The 26748-nt window shown below is 36.2% G+C and overlaps 1 protein-coding gene across 2 annotated transcripts in view; it reads right to left on the bottom strand.

Moving 5' to 3' along the window:
- Window positions 1-26748, bottom strand: part of LOC145294078 (adhesion G protein-coupled receptor L1-like) — a 1162895-nt gene that overhangs the window by 424659 nt on the left and 711488 nt on the right. For both annotated transcript variants that reach the window (XM_080141133.1, XM_080141131.1), the window contains exons 12-13: window positions 21597-21752; window positions 19582-19651 (exon numbers count right to left, since the gene is read on the bottom strand). In XM_080141133.1, the coding sequence (XP_079997259.1) occupies window positions 19582-19651; window positions 21597-21752 (226 nt within the window). The remainder of the gene's footprint in view (window positions 1-19581; window positions 19652-21596; window positions 21753-26748) is intronic.

Raw genomic sequence — 26748 nt, forward strand, 5'->3', positions numbered from 1 at the left:
AATGTCAAGAAGCCTTATTTTTGGAACGATGTTCGTATAATCTTTTGAAATCGTTTACGTATGTGTGTTTATAGCGCATGTTTTTTCCTACTGTTAACGTACAGGGTGGAACAATATAATTGTTACCCTTAAAAGACGACATGATTCCATTTCCGTCTGATAAAAACCGGTTTTCTTTTATTGTTGCAAACAATCTAATAGTTGCCAAGTTATGTACAAATTCAAAGAGCGATCGGAGCCTTCTATCATGTCTAAAAGTGACACAGTGTTCAACGAGCGAGATCGGAGATGCACCGCTGTACAGCTCATGCTCTCTACCGATCCAGGTTATGACAAGAGGACAATTGTCAGCACCCTCAAAATGCAAATCCGGACGCTTGGGGGCATGACCCGGGTAATTAAAAAGTTTCCAGCCACGGTTATGGTCTTTGGTGTGATTTTAATTGAGGGTCACATCGAAGTCCGCTTTAAAGTCGGACCCCCATCTCCCGACGAAATCGAAAAAGAACAAACAAAAATAAATCCGACTCGGCTTTTTTTCTCCTTTAACATAAGCATTTATTACCGTTATCCTCCCGTCTCGACACCATCTTAAAAGAGTCTCGTTCTCATCTATCTCACGCGATGTACACTTTCCTTTTCCGACCTTACGCCGGCCGTAGCCAGATATTTTTTACCTTCGACTTTACACGCCCATTTTCTTCGACGTCGACTTTGTTTCTCTTCCGAGCACGTGATGTCCCTTTTCCCCGGTTTTCTTGTCGCGCACACTTCCTAATTTGCATATGCGCTTTTTGCCTACTGCTGCTGCTAATCTCTTCGCAAGCCAGCGACCCTTAGCTGCTGCTGATATTTTTTCCCATACGCTCATATGCACTATATTACACAAGGTCCGAAACATTCGATGCCGTAATGATGCCATCCCTGAAAATCCATCCCAACGAGGCCATAAGATGTACCATGGAAAATACATTGATATATATAGAGCTATATGTTTTCCTGTATTATAGATTAATATCTTGTAGTTTAGTTTTATATTGAAATCTTTTTGAAGCTATATGCACGTATCATGAAATGTCAAAAATTACGTTAGCTTGACACCGGAGACTTAATGGCTTATCGGCTCCCGATCTTACACTTGGATCGATCTGCAGCAGGTCATTATTTCCTTTTGCAGTTTGAGACACGAATCCGGTAATAGTGGTGGTGGTGGGGTGGGTAGATAGCAATGTGTGAAAAGCATAAATAGAATCGAATACCAATCAGCAGGTTATTGGCCAGAGTAGGCACCAAAAAGAGGGTGTTTCTTGCAATTAAATGGCTGGATTATTCCCCCCCCCCAAAAAAAAAACAGCTTCTCTCTTCCTCCACATTTTGCCTGAAAGGCGCGAATGCCGATCTGCGTATTTGAATTATTCATAAGTTTTCGTTTTACTTTCTTTGTATGGCGATTCCTACATTTCTATGAAACAGGGTTGGTATAAAAATATGAAATGTTGTTTGATTGAAACGATAATAGAGGTCTTTTGAATAACTTTAGTATTGCACATTGTACAAACAAGAACAGATATTTAGCAGGTGCGTCCATCTGATCTACGGGTTTAGTGATGAGTGTGCTGTTTTTACACTTGGACATGAGAAAAAAGAAATGTTATTTAGTATTTAAGTGCAATAGATCGACAAAATGCCATTTCAGAAAATGCCAGATCGAATGAGCGACTGACAGAGTATCTTAAAGAGATATTTTGGTGAATTGAAAATGAGCTCATTCAAAAATGGAGAAAATAGAGAAAAGGGAGCGGCGATCGAGAGATGTAAAAACAATAAAGAGGATGAAAGGGGCGAAACACAGAGAGAGAGAGAGAGAGAGAGAGAGAGAGAGAGAGAGAGAGAGAGAGAGAAAGAGGAAAAACAAAGACAGACAAAAAAAACCCACAAACAAAAACAAAGAAAGAGACAGAAAAAGAGAAAGAGACGGAGAAACACGAAATAGAGACGGGGAAAGGAAGAGAAAGTAAACAGAACAATGAAAAGAACAGCAGAGAACGAAAGAGAGGAACACAGTGAGGGAGAGATAGAGAAACAGAGTAAGAGAGAAATAGAGAAGGAGAGAGAGAGAAGTAGAGAAGGGGAGAAAGAGAAGTAGAGAAGGGGAGAAAGAGAAGTAGAGAAGGGGAGAAAGAGAAGTAGAGAAGGGGGAGAAAGAGAAGTAGAAGGGGGAGAAAGAGAAGTAGAGGGGGAGAAAGAGAAGTAGAGGGTGAGAAAGAGAAGTAGAGGGTGAGAAAGAGAAGTAGAGGGTGAGAGAGAAATATAGGGGGAGAGAGAAATAGAGGGTGAGAGAGAAATAGAGGGTGAGAGAGAGAAATAGAGGGGGAGAGAAATAGAGGGGAGAGAGAGAAATAAAGAAGGAGAGTGAGAAATAAAGAAGGAGAGAGAAATAAAGAAGGAGAGAGAAATAAAGAAGAAGAGAGAAATAAAGAAGAAGAGAGAAATAGAGAAGGAGAGAGAAATAAAGAAGAAGAGAGAAATAGAGAAGGAGAGAGAAATAGAGAAGGAGAGAGAGAAATATAGAGAGGGAGAGAGAAATATAGAGAGGGAGAGAGATATACAGAGAGGGAGAGAGATATACAGAGAGGGAGAGAGATATACAGAAAGAGAGCGAGATATACAGAAAGGGAGAGAGATATACAGAGAGGGAGAGAGATATACAGAGAGGGAGAGAGAAAAACAGAGAGAAAAGGAGAGATATAACTAGAAAGAGAAGAAGGCAAACGGAGAGAGGAAAAGAGAGAGATAGAAAGAAAGGTAGGAAGAGGAAGAAAGAAAAGCAGAGAGAGGGAGAAAGAGAAGCAGAGGGAGGGGGAAAGATAAGCAGAGGGAGGGGGAAAGATAAGCAGAGGGAGGGGGAAAGATAAGCAGAGAGAGGGGGAAAGATAAGCAGAGAGAGGGGGAAAGATAAGCAGAGAGAGGGGGAAAGAGAAGCAGAGGGAGAGGGAAAGAGACGGAAAGATAGGAGAAAAACAGAGAGCGGGAGAGAAGGAAAGAGAAAAGCAAAAGACAAGAGAGAGATAAAAAAAATCTCATTACAAATGATCAGACCGAACGTTCGTAAATCAGTCAATTGCTAATCAGTTCAATTCTGTTGTAAATATTTGGCGATTTTGTTTTGACACGATTCCTAATTTATACAACGCGAAATTCGGCCATCGTGTTCGTGTGGATTATCAGATGTAAATTAGAAAATCAAACAAATCGATACTCCTTCGCCTTCACGTTCGACCTAATTCAATATATGATCGTTATTTTTGACGATATGAGCCCTCTGGACCCATTCAAAAATATTTTCCTAACACATAAAATACGAGTTCGTTCTTAGCTGTTTATGCAAAGTTCATATTTACATGCATTAAAATAAGACAATAGAATTAGACTTCGATAATACCGAGCAATCTATGATTATACTAAAGCTGAATTAATTGACGTTTGTTTCTTAAGGTTTAGTTACAGAATATCAAAATGATTATCAATATTTTGTTTCACTTTGGCCATGTGAGATCCAGTTAACTCTTTCATATCTTTAAATCGCCAATCCCTTTTTTGTTTGTTTTTTTACCATTCTCGTGGTTTCTTCCATTTCTTTTAAGTCCATTCTCTCGCTTTAGATGTTCAACTGTTGTTTGTAGAAAAGGTGACATGTCTATCTATGCTTAGCCATTAGTATCGTGGTCGTTGCGGTACCATTCGTTTTAGTTTTAAATGCATTAAATTAATACAATGAAATTAGACCTACATAATAGCAGACATTGTATTATGATACAAAAGTTGAATTTATAAACGTTTAATTCCCTCACGTTTAATAACAGAATATCATAATAATTATCAGTTTTTTTTGTTTGTTTTTATATGGCTTCTAGAGGAGGAATCCTGTTTCGTCCTTGGCTAGGTGTGGCCACGTAAAGGGATATTCATCTACCTCTAACGAAGGGATCATGTGACATAAGAGTCGGAAAGTGAAATTTAAAAAAACAGCGCCTTAGAAGAAGAGCATTCTCTGGGCTGCAAAAAATACCTGGCAGCCTCGTCGGCATTCACCAGTAAGGACACCGTAGATGATAAGCAATAACCTTAACGGCAAAGATTGGGAGGATTAACTTCTTAGAACTGCTCAAGACTAACAATCGCACCTTAGTCAATAGTAAATGAAGTCATTTTCATAATGGCTTATACTCTGTTTGCTTTAAGACCAATATAATAGAGCGCGTGAGAAAATATCAGCAGGAAGTGTATAATAACTATCTTGCGAGGATATCAGCATCAGTAGCTGAAAAAAAAACGCGTATATGCAAATAAGGAAGTGTGCGTGAGGTTGCGCGAGAAGAAAAAAGAAAAAAGGACACCACGAGGTTAAGGTATGGCATAAGGGTCTACTTCACAAGATTTCCATCTACGGTATTACTGGAAATGTTTTCTCAATCATTAAATCATTTCTCTCCGATAGGCTCATAAGAGTAGTGGTAGATGGACAAAAATCAGAGGCCTGCAATATAAATACTGGAGTCCCTCAGGGGTCAATCCTGGGTCCAACTCTCTTCCTGATCTACATCAATGATCTCCCTAAACACATACTTAAATCATTTGTTGACATCTATGCGACCATCTACGGCAACACATCAAAGGCTGTAAACGACAAAGTTCTCTCTGATTCTCTCTCCTTTGATGTCGAGAGCCTGGTTCAGTAGGGGAAGACGTGGCTGGTTACCTTTAATGCATCCAAAACCAAACTCCTATCTTTACATCATCAACGCTCTGATCCCCATCTGGAATCAATTGAAATGGATGGCTCTCGTTTTGACAAGCTTCTGGGTTTGTCCTTTACTTCTGATCTGAAATGGAACACGTACATCAAGCCTGTTGCCAAGGTCGCTGGAAAGATGGTGGATCCTTCTACTGCTCCAGACGATATCTCACTACTGATGCAATTCTCTATCTATATAAAAGCCAAGTACGTCCAAGGATGGAATACTGCTGCCATATCTGGGCAGGAGCTGCCAAAAACAGCCTATCCTGCCTTGACAGAGTACAAAATAGACTTCGTGGCTTAGTGGGGGATGCCCTTTTCTCTACCCTGCAACCTCTCTCCCACAGGAGACGTTGCGAGCCTATCCTTGTTTTATCGTTATTTCCATGGCAGGTGCACGTCTGAACTCCAATCTCTGGTCCCTCCTCGTCAATCTTTCACGAAAAACACCCGTCTAGCTGAATCCACTGCCAAAAATTTTCGCCACTCTTTATGCCTAAATCAAAACGTAGATTCCATGAACAAAGCTTCTTTTTTAGAACTGCACGCTTGTGGAACTGTTCCGTGTGCCTGCTTCCCACCTAACTACAACCTGGATGTCTTCAAGTCCAACGTTAACAAATTCCTAATGAACCGCCCCCTGAAGTAAACACTTCATTAAATCTCCACACTGACGTACTGTACTTGCAATAACCCTTATCCCTGAGTGGCTTCCGGGCCTTGATAAGTGGTGACCACCGTGTAAAAAAAAAAGAGAAGAGTAAATGCGGTTGAAAAAGATGGAGGTGTAAAGTGGAACACGAGAAATGGTTGTCTATGGTCGACGTGTAGTGAAGCAAAAAGAGAAACGCCGGCTGGGTGAGATCGACATGTGGCCCCACAATGGCAGCGAGAGATTTTTAAGCTGGTGTCGAGACGGGAAGAAAGAAAAACGGTAATGAACGACTTGTGCTAAAAAAGAAAGAAAAGCCAATTCGGAATTATTTATTTTGTTTGTGTGTTCCTTTTCGGCAGTGCCAAACGGCGTGGGGGCCCGAGAAAGGTTTGAACTGTAACGAACACGGTTCGAACTTAACAGTCATGTTATACCAAGGGGAAAAAATATTCATGTTTTCTTTCTGGCGTTTTTTTTTTTTCACCTTTCTTCGTGGTCTTTATTGACGTGAGGTCGATTCTGTCGCTCTTGCTCTCCATCTGCTGACTGTAGAAAAGAGTGAACTGCTCATCAATGTTGAGTTGTTGGTACAGTGGTGCTGATGTCGTTCCATAAACTTTGTTATCTGATCCAGATATTTCTTTTGCGTTAAGCAAACTGGTGCCAAAATAATGTCTTCCATTTTGCGTTGTGCTAACATTTTAATGTTGCATTATTGAGTATTCATGTTACAGCACCTTTTTTCTATTCCATGATTTAAGGCAAGATCCCTTATTTATATTTAGAGAGTGTTCCAAAAGTCTTAGATACATTTCAAGTTCACATATCTGCTTCACTATGAATGGTAGTTAGATGAAAGTGAGGCTATTTTAAAGCTAAATGCATTGAAAAAAAAGATTTACGTATATAAATAGATACGTTTGGAAGGCTAAAAACGAATTTTGATACCCCTGCTGATGAGTGTATTTTATTTTTATTTTTAAAAATCAAACCGTTATCAAGACTAACGGACTGACACACTCTCGTTCGCAGAGTGTCAAATGCTGACAAGGAAAAAAGAAAAAGAAAAACACAATCTTCATTTAGAAGGATATATAGCATGGAAATATATAATTTCTAAACAAAATAATTTGCTTATTTAAAAAGAAAATGCGTTGTTTTTAGCGTTCCAAACGTATCCATTTATATGCGTGAATCTTATTTTCAAATCTATATATATTATAAATCCAGAGTTGTAGTTGTTTATTATATATACACCATGGATTACATCATCTTAGATATCTCCGCTTCATCACCGTGCTATGAGTACAGTTTAAGAATTTACCGCACTCGTTTCATGATTAATTTCTAATCTCACAAATACCTTTTTTTCAGACAGGAGAGCGCAAGACACGTACGGTTTGCCTGTTATTGCAAGCCTATTTTTAAAATTGAGTTTTGCCAAAAATAAAAAAATAAAACGAAAATACACGGAACAAGAAACACAATTCGTTGGGCGCTGAACTTTGACCTTTTTTCCTCTCAGAACAAACATCGTCTAATCAAGTCGACAAAAGAGTTATCTCCCTTGTTAAATTAGAACCGATCGAACAAACTCGTTTCGGTCAAATCAACTGAGCTTGAATTCATCGTTACAACGGAATCCAATTCTTGAATCGGTCAATGAAGGGAACACATCTTGGATTTGCAATCAGCCGATAGAATTTAAACAATCGATGAATCAGCTTAGTTCTCTTATTAAGCATTCGTTTCCGATTTTTTGTAAATAAGAGAGGAAAAAGCAATAAAAGATTTACTTTGAGTCATCGATTGTGATTCGATGAATTCTGATGTGCGCCATGTTGAATTTGACCAATGGCTAAAATTTGCCAAAACTTTTTTAAATACTATACAATGAATTTAAAAGCCTTACTTAGCAACGAATAGGGCGATATATTAAAGAAGAAATAAAATAATTATTTTGTTTTTGTGCTTCCAATGTCACCGGTTAAAATACAGATTATGTTTTTATCTTCTACTCTAGTTTATATGCGAATAGTCTAAAACCTACAACGTAATATTTAGATGAGCGGTTTTCTCGTAATATTGGGTTTCTTCGCACAGAATACGGGTCGATATAACATCTGATATACTTCAAGAATATCTTGTCAACACGGTAATCTTTCTATCAAACACTGAAATCTTTCTGAACTCAGAAAAGTGAATGGGATTCCAAACGGATCCCTTTATTCAATCCACAATCATCGACCCCTGGCGTAGTGAATAAAGTATTTGGTGCAATTCAGTTGTAAAGTTACGCTCTTCTAAAGTTTGGATGTGTGTATATATATATATATATATATACATACATATACAGGGTGACCCATAAAAACGGGTACCACCTATAATTAGGCCCTATTATATACTGTTTTGTCCGAATTAAATGAAACTTTGGTCATAACTAGTTTATTATATTCAAAACATCACATCAAAACACTAGGGTCTTTGGCATTTTTTCCTCCGTTCCAGAGCATATGTTCTAGATGGCCTCTTTTGTTTTTTTTGGGTCACCCTGTGTGTGTATATATATGGTCAAGGTCTGGTGTGGATGTGCGTTAAAAGCACACAGATATCTTAGCGTCATACTGTGCTTCTCCCAGTAAATCAGCCCCACGTGCACATCGTGACCACTGCCACACAGACGGGCTCTGATGAACGGCGAGTATCCTGCACCGTATAACTGGACCTCCAATGCCTCGTGAGCCAAGGTTCTTTTAACCAAAGGCTAAGGGTGAAGTAACCCTGACAGAAACCTCCAAAGGAGCTTAGGCCCTGTCAGCTGCGGCATACATGACCCACCGGAGTGTGGAGTATGCTCTGGTGCCCAGCCACCTAAGTCTCAGTTATGGGCCAAATAGCATGGTGGGTGTAGAGGGCTCCCGTAAGCCGTGGTGAAGGCAACCTCTCTAGGAGAAAGAAAAACCTGCTGCTTCTAATGATATTGACATGCTCTTCTTTTGGTTCAATGTGGCAGTTGTTAAGAGAGTGGGATTGTCTCAGTTCAAAGTCTTTCCTCGCTATAAAAAGCTTCAAGTACAGGCATTACTTGATATGCAATGGAATACACATTTTGCAATCAGTGTGTATCTTGATAACAAAAAGGCTGGCTGTAGCCTGAAGCGTCAATGACAATAAAGGCTCTGGAACTTCCAGGGTCTGGCCGGGTAGGTGTTCGGGGCACCACAGGTTGGACCCGGTCATCATTGGATGTGCATGACTATAGAAGGTTCATGGAAGTGACCGTTCGACACGTGCTGCTAGTTGCGCTCATGTTTGCGTCATTTGAGCCAGGTATATATTAAGTAATGGCAATACTCGAGAACGAGTTGCTTCCATCTATATATATACATGTATTATAAAATGAGGATTAGTAATTCATATTTGGATTCTTCGAATAAGTGTTCTCATTTTGAATGTTATCTTCACAAAGGTTCGATCGATGAAACCTCTGACACTCTTCAAGTATATCTTGTCGGACTCTGGAATCTTTCTGTCTGACTCTGGAATCTGCACGATTATTAGACAGGATACACTTGAAGAAGGTCGTAGAGTACATCGACCGGAAATTAATACTTAGTGATATGAACAGTAGTTCCAAGAATCCAAATAATACGAATAACCACTATTTGGTGTGGTTCCAGTCCATAAAGTGTTATTTTCGCATTACATTAGTGGGGGGAGTATTATTACAATTATATATACTACTTCCACTACCGCCACGAATGCAACGTGATCGGCCTGAGGGAGCGATTTGCCCCTCATTGGGGAGCTTCAGACTTCCCAGGGACCCAAAGAAGGCCGGGTAACTATGCTAAGATAGCTTTAATTAATCCCAGACGACAGCGGATATCACAAAGACTTGAAATTGAAATATATAGATATATTTTCCTTTATTGTTTGAAAAATCAGATATAAATTTTGTGTTATTGTTAAACTCAGAGATATGATTGTTATTGAAAAATCGACGACAGGAAATGTTAGAATAATGGCATTGACATTGTCTGGCCTGGGGGACCCAGTACCAGAGTTTCTGAATGACAGGGTTTAAACTTTAAGGTCATGGGAATAGATATCATTTTTTGGTCCCAGATTGCAAAGCTAGTGATATGGCTGAATTGCACACCCGCAAATTGGGGTTCCCAAAATGCGTGTCGTAATTTGATAGGTTTGGGGAATTTTCCACCCCGAACACACACCCAACTATATAATGCTAATGCCGCTCGAAATTAGTCAGATTGACGCAGAATCTCGAGATAAAAATATCGCTCCCTGAAGACGTGACCAACCCCCTCCTCCATACGCCTGAGTGTCGTCCCCGAAGAGAAATGTCTTAAGAACTTCACGTGTATATATCTGTAAAAAGTCTGTATTTTTTGTGAAATTAACTCTATAGAATAGAATTTCAAGTGTCTGTTTTTCTTTCTTGCCTGCGTGAGCTTTGCAATTCGTTTTCAGCATACCAGGAATCTGATGTGACCGCCTCTCAGAGAACCAGACATCACGAGCTGAAGTTTTCGAAGACGATCAGGGGTCCTTGCGTGACGTCCCAAGAGAGGTTGGGTCACACGAACACCATTGAGCAATGCGCCCGCATACACTGATCTTTTACTATCATGCTGTGTTTTATTGAATGGCCACACTGGAAAACATTCTTTTGTTTGTTTGTTTTTTTGTTTAAATTTCTCAATTGTATTGTGAGATTAGCATAATACAAACCAACGGTGTATTCACTAGAAAACAAAACGTATACGTTGAGAAAGGTATGCCTCAACGCCAGTCTTGTTGGAAATACTTTTCGCGTTACCCTAGAAGCATCTAAATTTGACACGTCCGCTATAACTGTCGAAGAAAAGGGACAGCTTCTAGCCAATTCGTGTCTTTGTTTGCTTCGCTCCCTCCTCTTCCCTTTGCTAATTTCAATATAGAAATAATTATCTCTACTATCACATGAAATGAATTTTGTCAGAGTGTGTGAGTTCGTTCCCTATGGACTCGGAAACAGCTAGGCCGATTTGTAGGTAATTCACACAAAGGTACTTGATGTGTTTGTAAGTGTTCTTACACATGCTTTGTATAGGAATACGTCTGATAAGTATAGAACATCGATAATAAAAAAAAATCCGAATAAAGAAGAAATCCCAATTTTGATCAAGTTAAAACTTTTATACAACCCAACATCACAAGTTCATTTGAGATGTTTTACCACTGCACAAGCAGAAAGACCCAGTCTATAAAATCAACTGTAAATTCTTTTATAAGACAGGTGCGCGTGCGAAATGAATGTTTTTTAGAGTACAATTGAACCATGATAATGTACTTTTGCATTTTAAACTTTAAGTGAAGCCATTATTTACAGATAATTTCATCAAACAATAGATTCTCTACAGTGCAATGTAGATTACATTATACTGTTGACTAATTAACCGCGGAGATGCATGTGGAGTTTTCTCGCGGTACACTGTGGGAGTGATCCTTAATTAGAGCAGGCAATCAATCGATTCGTTTGAAAAATTGCCGATTTCACCTATTCGGATGACAATAAAAATATAAAAAGATGGGATATTTGTTGTTTCTTATTCCATCCCGGATAACGTCTGGTCTTCCTGGTCAATAAGTAGGTGTTTGCTTCCATTTTTTAACAGCACCTGAAAAGAAAACGACAGGCGAAAATGGGACGAACGTCCCTAGAAAAAACGAACAAACACCTTAATGAATACTCCTTGATCGATACAGTCGAGTAATTTCAAATTTGACTGTAATATCAGTTATGGAAGCCGCGTGTTGTAAACGAACGCTCTATACATGCCGTTTTTCCTCTTTCTACTTTTCACGCTACTCCCTCGTGGCAATAAATAAATAATAATAAAAACGTGACGAGAATCTCGTAAATTCAGAATTCCCCGGAGCTATCGACCGGGAAAGTGATTCGTGAAAATAACTCGTAGTACCAAAAAACGAAGTGATTGGGTGGGCGTAGAAAGTTCCGAGATGAAATTGACCGGTCATCCAATAAGCTAAATAATACTTTGTTTCTACAATATTATATTCTGTGAGCTAGTCACATTATGATCGGATCATAAATTTCCATCATTACATAGGCGTTCACACATACATGAGAATGCAGAAATATCTCTAAGCGATAGTTGTAACATATATTGAGTAATTTAATTATATGGTTCATATTCAGGTATTTTATACTAGAGCTTAAAATACGTTTCTTGTACATATGTTGGCATAAAAATTACGTACTTATGAATGTGATATATATATATATATATATATATATATATATATATATATATATACACGCGTATATACTCATATCGTACACACACGCACTATATATATATATAACTACTTCATTTACTCACATAAAATTAATATACGAAAGTATAGATTTATGCGTAAACTTTAAGTATTTACTTCAAAAGTGCTCAATACGTACGTAGAGCCAGTTAGTAATTTATAAAATATATATGGCGATTAAGCTACACTGAATATTCGGCGTTTCATCCACTCTAGGATTCGTCAGGCTTATGCGCGAATTCTGTGGTTGTTTCTCGTTTTTATATGGTCCACTTCTGTTGAGGATTTTAGTTAGCCAATCAGCTTTCTAGTATCCACCGCGCCCCTTCCTATCAGCCAATGGGCATGTATTTTATCGAACAAAGGATCTGTTTTAGAACTAGGTTAGTGGTTTAAGGCAGACCTTTTCCTTTTTTTATATATAAATATACATATATGCACATATATATATATACATATATGTGTGATCGTTTATGTATACTCATGTTTATTTAATTTATTTATTTGTTTATTTTCTATTGTTTTTGTTAGTTTTAAAGCTATTTTTTATCGCTATCCTAGAGTAAGTTTTATTTTGTGAACACAGTTATTTGCTATTTCTCTTCTACAGTTTAATAGATTTGGGGATTTTTTAAAGTACAGGATAGCAAATTTTTCATGAAGGCATAATTTACATGGGTCGTCTAAATGCCTACACGTGGTAGCTTGTTTTATTATTTTCCATTCGACTACCGGTGAATTTCCGCCGAATATTCAGTGTAGCTTAATCGCCATATATATTTTATAAACCACTATATATATATATATATATATATATATATATATATATATATATATATATATATTAAATTTCCTTTTTCTGTGCCCGATTATTGAAATAATTATATACCATCTCATATATATAAAAAAAGGGCTAATATTAATTTTCTCGCTGGGTTAGCTTTTTGAATGACACTGTCCTAGCGAGTTCTAAATTCTACTTATGAGGCACGGATTTGTGGGGTTTTACAGGTTGAATGACTACATCCCTTAAACGGTTTGCTTATGTAGTGTTAATTAACAGACCTTCTTGTGTGTGGCGTGGTGGATCAGGTGGCAGAGTGTCACGGGTTTCGAATCCTGAGTTCGGATATGTTTGTGTCTAAGACTTCTGGTTTACGGCTTTCATTGTTTTTGCGAGTTGTAGAGTTGTCTTATTGTGTAAATAATTTATATACCATCAGAAATATAAGCCAACAGAGAATAATCCAAGTTTCAACGATATAAATCGTTTTCTCGTGTTCAATGCACATACACACACATATAATGATATTCCACTTAATAATAAAGTCCTAGATTATATATATATATATATATATGTATATGAAATAAAATGGAGGTGGAAGGACCTGGATACTCCAGGAGTATCCAGGTCCTTCCACCTCCATTTTATTTCATATCGTCGGATTTAATCCAGCTCAACAATCATATATATATATATATATATATATATATATATATATATATATATATATATATATATATATATTCCCCCCGTCAGTCAAAAGTTAGCGAATACAGCACCTGGCTTTTTCAGACGCAGATGAAACAATTTCTTGTAAGGAGTAGAAGCGAAAAATCAAACAAAAAGTTGGAATACTACTTTCAACTCACTGCATTGCCAGAAATAAATTCGGAAAAAAAGTTTTTACTTTATAATAAAAAAAGAATGGTCGTCGTTTTTCTTTTCTTATGTTCATCCGAAATGATAGTAATTTATTACATAAAAAAAATTTAATTAATGAAATTTTAGCTAAATAACGATATTTTCCGTCATTTGTAACGGCCAGTGGACGCTAGCAAAGAGAATTCCTTTATAGTTTTGACGTGAATAATAAGTGAAAATTGCAAAAATATTGTTTAACTTAGGATTTACTTCACTCGCTTTGATGACCGTTTGTTTATAGAAAAATGCATTATTTAAAAATAATATGCCAAATCTCTATACGTGGATGTAATGTGTAAAAACATATTCTAAAAATTTGGAATGCATGCATACACACACTCATATATATATATATATATATATATATATATATATATATATATATATACAAGCAGGCCGCATTTGCATTGCCCGGTCGTAAAATACGCTTAAATATGATATTTTGATTAATGCAGATTTTGTATTTATTATTATATTGGACCCAATATCTAGTAATGATTTAAAAAGTTAATAAAAACGACTCCTGCGCCATCATCGAGAATCGAAACCAAAAGGTTCAGTTTACGATTTACATTTCCTTTGGCGTTAATGACTGAGCTATAAAGACATGTTTGTTGCAAGGCTAAATATTAAAGCCTGAACCAATAGCTATTACGTTATGTATGCATAATTGTAATGCCATCGTTCGATTGGCACCTGGCAAATTCAATTTCCTTAATGTTTACACTTTTGCACCGATTTTCCCCGGCTAAAACACAAATATAAAGTTTCGCATGGGTTCGAATACCTTATATATTAAGTTTCATGTCTGTTGATCAAAAACTGATGGAGTTTCGTAGGAAAAATGTTAAAACATATATGTGTATATATACGCATACGTAAATATACATAGAAAGAAGTATGTGTTTACTATAAATATTTTATACAAATATTACGCAAGTATAAACTATGTAGAATACTTGCATGAATATAATTACATGTAATAGTTAACTAAAGATGATCATCCCAAATGAAATCCGAAAAAACTAATAAGGAATTAATTAAAATGAATGTTTAAAAGAATATGCTAATTAGCTAGATCTTTTGCAAATGAATGCGATTCCACGATCCATATAAACAAAGTCGTATTTTCTTTTCAAATAAATAGTAAAAGAGGTTTTCAATATGAATATCAATACAAAAAAAATTAGGAGTATATATATATATATATATATATATATATATATATATATATATGGGGCAGCATTTTTATGTTTAACCAAACATTATTAAATATAACACAATTCTATTAATTATACGTATTTACTTTTCTAATAAAGTTTTTGTGTATGTTTAAACAACAATAAACAGTCTGTTTCATATGTATCACGAAGGTTTTCGATTTTTCATCGAATTATCGTCACGGGACAAAATTATATTCTAATATTTTTTTTTAATATTTGCTTATATATATATATATTTAATTTATAAAATTCACTGTCTGTCTGTCTCCATGTTTTCAAGTTTTATCTCTTCCGAAACCTAAAGTCGCAGAGCAGTGCTAGGGGCGTTAAATGATCGGACTTTTTATGGATCGTTCTTTTATGGGTTTTTACCCGATTAAAATAGTTTTTAAGATGTCAAAATTTAAATTGAAAAATCGTAATACGTTTTGTACATTCATCTTAGTTTATTTTAATCAGTTCATATGCGCGTCATGTGGGTACAGTGGTAACGTAATCAGCTCTGAATCTTTTTTTTTTCTTTTTGCTTTCGGTTTCGATTCTAGCTGATGGCACCAACATATTTTCGTTTTTACTTTTGAAATCACGACTATTATAATATATACGAAATCTGGACAAAATTGGACATTATATTTATGGCGTCCCATCCTGTTTGTGTGTGTATATATATATATATATATATATATTAAGCTGAATGTCTGTGTGTGTGTCTGGTCACAAATAGGCTCCTATATGGTTGACTATTTTAAAAAACTGATTACATATAATGATAAAAGATGTATCGAGACACAGGAATGGGTATGTTTGATCTAGCAGAACGGTGGTTCATTAAAATTGTGGGGTCTGCATTCGCGCCTGGCCCACAAAGTATGGAAATAAAAAATTTAAAAATTAAAAAAAAAAAAAACGTTTACAAGAGTTTTCGTTTTTTTTATTACATTTTCCCCAAACAAGGCAAATTGCCACTTTGGTGTAGGGGGCTACTATCAGGGGCAACAACTGCTGGGGTACTATGTAGGGATTTGGGCAGCAAGATGTCGGTTCACGTTACACTTGAACTTCTGAACGTCAGTACTGTTGGGGAAGCAGGGACCTGGAATGGAATTCCAGAGTCTAGCGGTTCTGGGGAAGAAACTATTGGAGTAAAAAGATCTTTTACATCTAGGGATCTCTACAGTGTGGGGGTGGGATTTAGCAGCCTGTCGGGTTTGTCGAGGGTGTTCACGTCGTGGGGGGCACAAGTGATTGCAGTTCGTCAGAGCATTCACCACTAAAATACTTGTAGAAAAGGCAGAGGGATGCAACATTTCGTCGATGGGACAGAGGCTGAAGCTTAGATGCCAGTTCAAGGCCTATCAGGTTTGCGACTCTCTTTTGAACTTTGTCAAGGAGCGAGAGACTAGTAGCAGATGCACCAGCACAAATATGACAGCAATACTCCATACATGGGCGAATGGTGGTCTTATAGAGGTATAGGATACTTTCGGGTGCTAGTAGTTTTCTAGCACGGTAGAGAGAGCCCACCTTTCTTGCAGCGGCCCTGGCAATGCCTTCAATGTAATTGTTCCAACTCATGTTTCCTGTGAACGTTAGGCCAAGGAGTTTGAAAGATGTACTCTCAGATAAAGAGTCGTTGGCCATTGCTATAGGTGGTAGAGAGGGTTTCTTGTAATTATTGAATGAAACTAGTTTAGTCTTGGCAGCATTGAATGCGACCAACCACTTTTGTCCCCATTCCACCACAGATTGGAGGTCTTCCTCTAGTGTTTCTGCCATTTCTTTAGAAATGTGTTGATTCGTCTTCCTGTCGTGCCTGCCATAGAGTGTAGTGTCATCAGCATATATACCCATCTCAGAGGCAATTTTGTCGGGGAGGTCATTTATGAATATTAGGAACAATAGAGGTCCAAGGATAGAACCCTTTTGATATAGATGTACATAATAATACTTTGATAAGTATGTTTTAACTTTAATAGGGATAGTATAATAAAATTGTGGGGTCTGCGTTCGCGCCTGGCCTCCATGGAATGGAAATAGGCACAAACTTTAATAAAGACTTTTCATATGTATCTGCGTAAGTATACTTTGATAATTATGTTTCAGTTTGAAGAAATATGGTATAATAAAATTATGAGGTGTTCGTTCGCGCCTGACCTCCATAGAATGGAAATATGTCACAAAGTTTAACAAGGTTTTTAATATAGATCCACAGAATATTGTGATAAGTGTTTCAATGTGAACAGGTATGGCATTATAAATTATGAGGTGTATCTATTTTATTTTTACTTTCATCATATTTTGCTTTGGTTTTGATACACCCAAATTCGAAGCTATCTCATTACAACCCTTCTTTTTCATAACCTATCATACTTTCATAAGTCAGAGTCCATTTTCTGTAGGGTGTTTCTGAACCCAGTCAACGACGGGTACTTTTGCTAGTATATATATATATATATATATATATATATATATATATATATATATATATATGCAAATAATCTATGCCATCAAGCACCAAGACCTATAAAGAATCGAATCACACAAGTTTCTGCATTAGTTGATTGACATACGTTTGTGTTACTAAGCTCAACTGATATACAAATTACTAGCATCATTAATGCTGATATAACTATATAAATGATATATTTCTGGGTATGCAAATTATCCATATATCTATAAAAGTGAGAATATGTGCGTGTGTGTGAGAGACAATTCTCAACCTTTGTACTCAGCGAATTTTTGACCTACAAACTTGAAATATTGTGTATAGGTTATTCAAACATGTGGACAATTTTTGATTGGTTTTCATTCTGAAAAAAGGGCTGCTACATTGCTACGTCGGAGTCGCTGGATTTTTTTATCTGTTTGCTAACTGTTCCACGAATGCGCGTGCGTGAATCATTCAGATAACATTATGTTATTGCAAAAACACATTCTAAAGATGGTATCAAGCAGGCCTTATGGTTATCGTACTTGACTCACTGTCTTTAGGTTTTGGTTTCGATCTCATCCCGAGTATTTTCTTTATTTCAAAATAACATAACATTAGCATGCACATGTCTCAGTTTCTGTATAAATCAATATAATACAATATTTATGCATATTTTACGACCAGGCAACGCCAGGCGGCCTGCTATTATAATATAAAAATAGAATTAAATATTTGTCTCTGTGTATGCTTCTCCTAATATAAGGATCATTGTGTGCTTGCGTCTGAGTAGTTTGGTTCTTTGTGATGATGGTGTCTACGTTTTTCATTCATGTCTGTCTCCGAAAGAAATATTGATCGTCTCTTTATTTGAAGATAAGAATACTTCCTAATTTGAGCTTTCATACTTTTAGTATGTAAACATTTTCAAAATTAATTAGATTCCCTTTCTCGTGCCCGTTTTCTTTTTTTTTTTCTTTCTAATCATTTAAAATAGATGTTATAGACCGAGAAACACACCTTGAAGATATTATTGATGTTGAATTAAACAAACATAGGTAGGAGCACGTTGTGGAAATACTGCAAGGGAAAGCAACAAACCGGGTAAAATCAATTCAATGCTATGTGTATCTTAGAAACACGCTTAGATTAGCACATTTACTTGGGGAACATTATTATTATTATTATTATTATTATTATTATTATTATTATGTTATCACTAGGGTTATGACAAGAGAATATTCTTTTCATTATTTTGACTCTTGAGTATATATCAATTAATATCTCATGTTTTTAGATAGTGTGATGTGGTTCTCGATTCATATACTGTATTTAACTGTGTCGGATATATACTCGAGAGTCAAAACAATAAGACTATTCTCTTGTTCTAGTTATCACATGCCACTTATAGGGGTGGGGGTAGGAGCACAAATAAATAAATTGAATTAAAAATAATAAAATAACTGTCTTAGGGCTATTTGACTTATATCATTTTTACTGTTACCCTAATTATCTCCTCATGTTTTGGAGAACATTAAGAGAATAAATACTCATCTACAAATTTTAATTAAAAAAAAAAACTCGCTCCACGTATTTGGAATGAGTTCTGCCCTCTTTCTGGCTAGTCCTTTAAGGTCGTCGAACATGGACCGACTATTTGTGCAAAGCATTAAACTCTGATATTGCTCCCAGTAGGCGCGTATTTTAGTAGCAATTGAATAGAATCCCATAACAACCTACTATAACGAACTCGGTAACATTTGCTTATACGCATGCCTCTATTTCCAACCCTAGATAAATGTCTTTCTTATCGTTTAGGGACTGTATTGTATTCTTTCTTTACTATTGTTCTCCATTCGTATATTCTATAATATTATATCGTGAAATTCGATATAAGCAAAATAATAACTTGGGTGGAATGAGTAACTAAACAACGGATTGGGTAACAATTAAGTTTATTGCATACATAGTAAAAACAAGAATATAGTCCAAAGGATGAAACACTAATATATATATATATATATATATATATATATATATATATATATATATATATATATATATATATATATATATAGGTTTCATATGTACAGGCACTAGTGTTTCATCATTCCGTAATTATTAGTCCAGAAAGTTGCACTTGCCGTTGGTCATGGGATTCGAACCTCATAACGAAACCTCCGTCTCCATTGGCAAGAAACATAACCACAGGGCCAACATCAAACACAACGATGTTCAAGTTAATTCAAACATTTGTAAAAGTACAAACGTCTAGTAGTCCTAGGCAAGAAACTATTAGAGTAGAACCGTTTTTGGCATCCAAAAGCAGATTTTTTCAAATTCAGATGACTCTCGAAGATCCGATTTTTCATATTCTTAATTCCGATTAATCGAAAAACACTAATAATAGTAAGTTAAATTACTTACCTCTTGAATAAATGATTTGGCAAAACACGAGAATATGACGGATAGCGAAATGTGGACACGCCAACAAAGACTGAAAAAGTGAAAAAGAAAAATGTAAATGTCAGATTGGAACAAACTGAGAAAGATATTTTATACTAGTAGGCATAGCCATGGCAAATGATACATTAAACTCCTCGGCTTAACATACACGAGTTGGGACAAATACGTTGAGGGTATTGCCAAGGCTGCTGCAAATAAAGTTGTTTCTCTCCCTCTCTCTCTCTACTTTACTACAAAATTACTTACGCTTAAGAGTGTACTATACCATTCGCCCATGGATGGAGCACTATTGCCACATTTGGGCTGGTGCTACTAGTTTCTCATTCTTAGACAGCGTTCAAAAGATGGTCGCCAGCCTAATAGGTTCTGCACTCTCAGCTAGGTTTCAACCTCTGTCCCATCGATGAAACGTTGTATCCCTCTGTCTATTTTAATGGTAGGTGCTCCGGCGAACTACAAGCCCTTGTAATCTCTCTACGTAAATACCCCTGACAAACCCGATAAGCAGCAAAATCTCACCCCACACAGTAGAAATCCCCAGATTCCAGAAAGCGTTCTTACTCTAATAGTTTCTTCCCTAGAGCTGCTACACTTTGGAATTCCCTTCCGGTTTTCTGCTTCCCTAACTGTACTGACATGCAGAAATTCAAGTGTAATGTAAATAGACATCTTGCTGCTCAACTTCCTTCATAGTATATCTGCAAATTATGTCCAAGACCCCCTACATCAAATTGGCACTGTACTTTGTTTGGGGTGAAAATGGAATAAAAAAAAGGAATACTCGTTTCGGAGTGGTTCACAGTACTGATGCCAAAAATCACGTTAAGGCTCTTCATTAAATTGAATGAAACAGAAATTCTAAATAGTTTGGAAAAATGAAAATACACACAAATGGTTAAAATCGTATATGTAAAAATATTGGAAATATCTGCTTAGAAAGGGTTCATTTTTAGGGTTAAGCTCACAACAAAAGTATTGAAAGGATTTATGTAATCGGAATTTTCCGGGTATTTTATGTAAAACACCGAAATTTGCCGAAACGCTGAACCAATGAAATTGTAGCAGCCAACGACATTGAAAACATTTGCGATCAATATATATATATATATATATATATATATATATATATATATATATATATATATATATAACTACTTCATTTACTCACATAAAATTAATATACGAAAGTATAAATTTATGCGTAAACTTTAAGTATTTTCTTCAAAAGTGCTCAATACGTAGGTAGAGCTAGTTAGTTATAAAATATATATGGCGATTAAGCTACACTGAATATTCCGTGTTTCATCTACTCTAGAACTTTTCAGGCTTATGAGCGAATTTTGTGGTTGTCTGCCCTTTTTATACACTCACCTTCTATTGAGATTTTAGTTAGCCAATCAGCTTTCTAGTATCCACCGCGCCCTTCCTATCAGCCAATGGGCATGCACTTACCGGACAAAGGCCTATTTGACCTCTGGTTGACCTATGCCTTTGTATATGCTCTATTTTGCCTGGATATCTAGTTTTAAATTTAGGTTAGTTTTTTTTTATGTTAGTTTATATATATATATATATATATGTGTGATAGTTTATGTTTAAGCATAAAGAATTGGCTTTGTAATAATAAATACGAAATCTGCATGTATTAAAATTCCATATTTAAGTGTATTTTATGATCGGGTAAGGCTAGATGGCCTGCTAGTTATTTTAATAAGCATTATGTTTTACTTTTTATTTTTACTAGGAAATCACCATTATCGAGGCAAAGAGGCTACTCGAGGATAAGGGTGATTGAGTGTCGGGTAGATGTGAGGCAACAAACATAAAATCACCATAAATTTATTTATAGGCTACAATTTGTTTATTATGTTGACACAAAATTATAAAGCCACTTTTGGCAGACGCTGGGTATAAATAATGTTAGCATCGAAGTTTCTTCTTTTTCGTCCCCATTTTCTTAGAACAAAAATACTTACCAGGTGACCCACTTAGGTTCTGAGACATTCTCAGATTTTCATTCTGTAATTCCACTGTTCCTTCTCCGGGTTCCAATTCGAAAAGATCCCGATCAATTCGGTCCGGGAAGGTCGTAAATATCGGCTCTTCGATCCACCAAATCTGTATTTTGAAAGCTGATGAAATAAAAATAAACTCATAATAGACTCGGCGTACAAAAAGCAACATGAAGAGATAACTAAAACTATGAAGGAAGAGATAATTACACACACATATATATTTCTAAATTCAAAATGGCGTAATGGAAACATAAGGTATTCATAGATTATCTTCCAATTTTCGAATTTTAATCATGCCAAAACACACTTTATTTCCTTTTGATGGATTGATTGTTGGTGTTTCTTCTGAAGAGTTCAGGGCAAAATAGATTCACTGATTGATATAAAAATTAAGTGATTGATTTTGCGCTACGAAACAGATACTGCCAAGAATTGTAATTGTCGACTGAATTACAGGAATAAAATATAAAATGGTCAACATCATGAACTTTAGAATATAGACTTTTGTCTTTCATTAAATATATTGGTCTGTAATTACATTGAGCTTCTTAAATAAGGATTGATATATATTATAAGGAAATAAAGTATATTTCACAGGTATATATATATATCTATATTTTTATAAAGTAATAGGGTTCGTGTGTTTCTGTCTGTGTGTACAGCTCTCCATCATCAACGAAATATAAAGGAGGTAAGAGGGTAGATCTCTCCTGGTAGAGAAACATTAGAACCCATTTTAGGATGTTTCTGTTATAGGAGACATAAGTATCAATGCCTAATTTCTTTATATACTAGTCTACAAACCACCCCCATATCGAATGACTTATGCTCATTTGCATATCACATTATATTAAATCTCTTTAACTAATTACCTCGACCTTATTACATATTGGAAATATTCTAATCATTTCAACTGTACTATTTACAAAATCTATTTAACATTTAATTATTTAATATATTTTCATTTAATTTTATATTCGATTTATTTCACTTTACGTATATTATCAAAACAATTCATTTGCGAGGACAGCTTTATGTTTTGGGATTGTATTGAAAATGTAATGGAAATTTCAATTTCGTTCCGTTTTAATCTTTTATATTTTACTTGCCAATATTATTGAAAGAATACAATTCAACTATCGTAATTTTATATAAATAAACAAAAACAAATATTTTAAAATAAAACTTTATTAAAAAAGAAATAATTTTATTTTTAAATGAAAAAAATCAATTTAGTAAAATAATTGTATTAAACACCCCCAGCCTTGTCAGCAAACCTGTAAACCTATAAAAGTTAACATTTCGAATGTAAACAGTGATTTTTCGATTTTGTTAGCGCTTGCCGCAATTAAAGACAATTAAAACGGAACTAACTTTATTTCCATTCTATTTTTTAAACAACCCCCAAAACATAACGCTCTCTTCCAGTTATAGCCAATTTTTTTTTAATTAAATAAAACAGGTCAAAATAAACAGATAAGCGCATTTTCTTTTACATTTTTCTTACAACCAACGTTGTCATTTTAACCAACTGCAGGATACCGTTACTTTTGTGGGGTTGTTTTGAAAATGGCACGGAGATTATAATTTCGTTCCAATTTAATCTTTCTGGTCGAGCCTATTTCGAAAGCCTGTCTTATCATAGATTTGAACTACAAATAATTTATTACATTTTGATTATTACTATCTTAAGACTTAAAGCTTATATTTATTTCATTTTTCTATTTATATATTGAATTAGTTATTTCCAGTCTTATTTAAACTTAGTGCTTTCTTTAAACCGGATGAACCTTTTATAAAAATATGAGTTTAACGTAAAGGACACGAACAAGGTTTTATTCAACTGAATTTCTTCCAGTTTACTAACAAAATATATAAATTTAAAAGAGACATAAATAATAAAATAAAAAGGTTATGTAATTTAAAAGAAATACACGTACTCACAAAAGCAGAACTTTTTTTACACATTTTTTTCTTTAAAACCATAACAATGAGACTAACAATTACCTAGATCTTAGTAATTATTTGTTTTAATAGAACTGTTTTAATTGTACTGTTTACTTAGTTAACCTAAGTTGGTATTACATTTATTTTACATTTACTTTTTTTTTTTAATTATTACTTTTAGACTGTGACGTTTACACCCGGAAGTAATGAGTCACACGTAGGTCGCTTTTATTCATTCCTTTTGGTCAAGATCAAAGTGTAGTATCTGTTCTTCAGATGCTGCACTTCATTTTCTTGTTCTCTTTCGGTGGAGGAGAAATCCTTCACGACTGAGACAATTTTTATTTTTGTACCTTTTCTCCACGTTAAAAAACGACCCTGGTGTCTAACTCTGTCCCGTGGGGAGGCATAGTAAATAGGTACAATATAATTGTTTATAATTGTACTATTCAGAAATATTATTTATAGTTCGTCCATTTCAGTTAGTATACATTTCCTTTACGCTTAATTAATTTACAATCATTAATATCGTTAAACAATTCCGTTTAAAACCGAAATTATGCCACCCAAACGAAGTAGAAACGAAAGTGAGGAAGAAAGAATGGAAAGATTGGAAGCTAATAGACTAAGAGTTGCTGCAGTTCGCTCCAATGAAAACAATCCAGATAGAGAAAGACGTCTAGAACTTAACAGGATACGTCAAAGAGAAAGGAGAGCAAGACTGTCAGATTTGGAAAGAGAAACCCAACGTGAAGCTGACAGAACTAGACATGCTGTAAGGCGGTTAAATTCATCACAAGATGAAATTCAAGAAAGGCAAAGATATGCACTGGAAAGAGAAGCAATATTACGATCGAATGAATTATATGAGGTAAGTAGACGTACACAAGGTCAGTTGAGAGTGGCTCAACGACATCAGAATGAATCGGAAACCCAACGAAGCTTTCGCCTATACCAAGGGCAACAACGAGAGGCTGCATGGAGAGAGAGTATGACTTTGCCCCAGCAATTGACAGAAAACGAGGCAGCTAGACAACGAATGACTGCTTTGAGACACCATGAAATAGAACACTGCAATAGAAAAGGATTGCTCTACAACAAAAATGACTCTCTCACTACAGCTGATATAGGAAAAATGGACAAAGTATGTCAACATTGCTCAGCTGTAAAATTTAAAGGAGAACCCCCTGGTTGTTGTTGTTCTTCTGGCAAAGTTGTGCTTGATAGCTTTCCACCACTGCCTCAGTTGCTTCAAGATTTGCTCTCCGGCAATGGTCCCATCTCTAAAGATTTTCTGCAAAATCTACGCAGTTATAACAATTGTTTTGCAATGACATCATTTGGTCACAAAATTGTGGCAGTACATGGGTGGAATCCTTCTTTTAGAATTCGAGGCCAGGTTTGCCACCAGATTGGGAGTCTTTTACCACCTGAAGATGAAACAGCAAAGTTTATTCAAGTCTACTTCTTGGATAGTCTGGAAGAGGAACTACATAATCGGGGACGTGACAGTAGACTCAATAGAGACATTCTCCAAAGTCTGACTGAATTTTTACATGAGAACAACAGCTTCATTTGTCAGCTGAAAACAACAAAGGAGAGGATTGAAGAAGAACACTTGGTAGAACATAAAGTTGTCATAAGGGAAGACCGAAGGCCGCAAGAAGAGCATCCACGGCGATTCAATGCTCCAACAACAACGTATGAGATTGGAATATTAATGGAGAATGAACCAACAGCTAACCGGGATATTGTCTTGCGTTTTAGAAATGATACATTAAAATGGATCTCCGAACTACATCCCCTCTACGATACTTTAATGTACCCGTTAATGTACCCCTATGGTTCTCCATCTTACAACATCTACATGAAGGCATCCAATGGGCGAAAAGTTACCCAACAGCAATTTTATTCGTACCATTTAATGACTCGGCCTGGAAACTATTTTCTCTGGTACCGAAGGCTATTTCAACAATGGCTGGTGGATGTGTACTGCAAGATTGAAACAGAACGTTTACAGTTCCTGAGGCGTGAGCAACAGACCCTGAGAGCTGACAATTATAGCAACTTGAGAGATTCAATTCTTAGGGAGGATGGGAATCCAGAACAGTTTGGTCAACGAGTTGTTCTTCCGGCAACTTATACAGGAGGCCCTCGATACATGTTTGAGCGTCAAAGTGATGCCATGGCATATGTTCGGCGAATGGGCCGAGCCGACCTCTTCATCACGTTCACAACAAATCCAAAGTGGACAGAAATTACAGAAAATTGTCTTCAAGGGCAAGACCCTCAGGATCGTCCAGATATTGTTGCCAGGGTTTTCAGGCAGAAGCTAAAAAAGTTACTTGAATTTATTAAAAAGGGAGGATTTGGCAGGTTGAGGGCTTTCCTGTACAGTATTGAATATCAAAAAAGAGGACTGCCGCATGCACACATCCTCACCTGGCAGGCCCCAGAGGACAAACTTCTACCAGAAAAAATGGATCTCTGCAGATATGCAGAGATCCCTGACAAAGAGGAAGATCCTGATCTTCATGCTAAAGTGATGGCACATATGGTGCATGGACCTTGTGGACCATTTAATCCAAAGTGTCCATGTACGATTGACAACAAATGTTCCAAAAAATACCCAAAAGAATTTCTTCAGTGTACCGAGCAAGGCCAAGACTCTTACCCCAAGTACAGGCGAAGAAAACCAGAAGATGGAGGCCAGACTGGTACAATAAGGATGAAGAGAAATGGTCGGTATGTTAATCAAGAAATAACAAACCAGTGGATTGTTCCGTACAACAAGGTCCTCCTTCAGCAGTTCAACGCTCACATTAACGTAGAAATTTGCAGCTCGATCCAAAGCATCAAATATGTCCTCAAATACGTGAATAAAGGATGTGATCAAGCAGTGTTTGAACTACAAAGAACTGATGGAGCAGCTAACCAACAAGGCCAAGTACAAAGTCACATTGTGGATGAGATCCAGCAGTTCCAGAATGCAAGGTATGTCGGCAGTTCAGAGGCGGCCTGGAGGATATTGGAACATCCCATCCATGAACATTTCCCCCCAATTGTACAACTTTCTGTTCATCTTGAAAATGGGCAGCATGTCATGTTCTCAGCTGATACTGCTCTGGAACGAGCCCAAGGTCCACCGCCTGCCACAACTTTGACA

The sequence above is a fragment of the Euprymna scolopes genome, chromosome 15 (genome assembly GCF_053919585.1).
Source record: "Euprymna scolopes isolate OS-2025 chromosome 15, ASM5391958v1, whole genome shotgun sequence".
In the NCBI taxonomy this organism is placed as follows: domain Eukaryota; kingdom Metazoa; phylum Mollusca; class Cephalopoda; order Sepiida; family Sepiolidae; genus Euprymna; species Euprymna scolopes.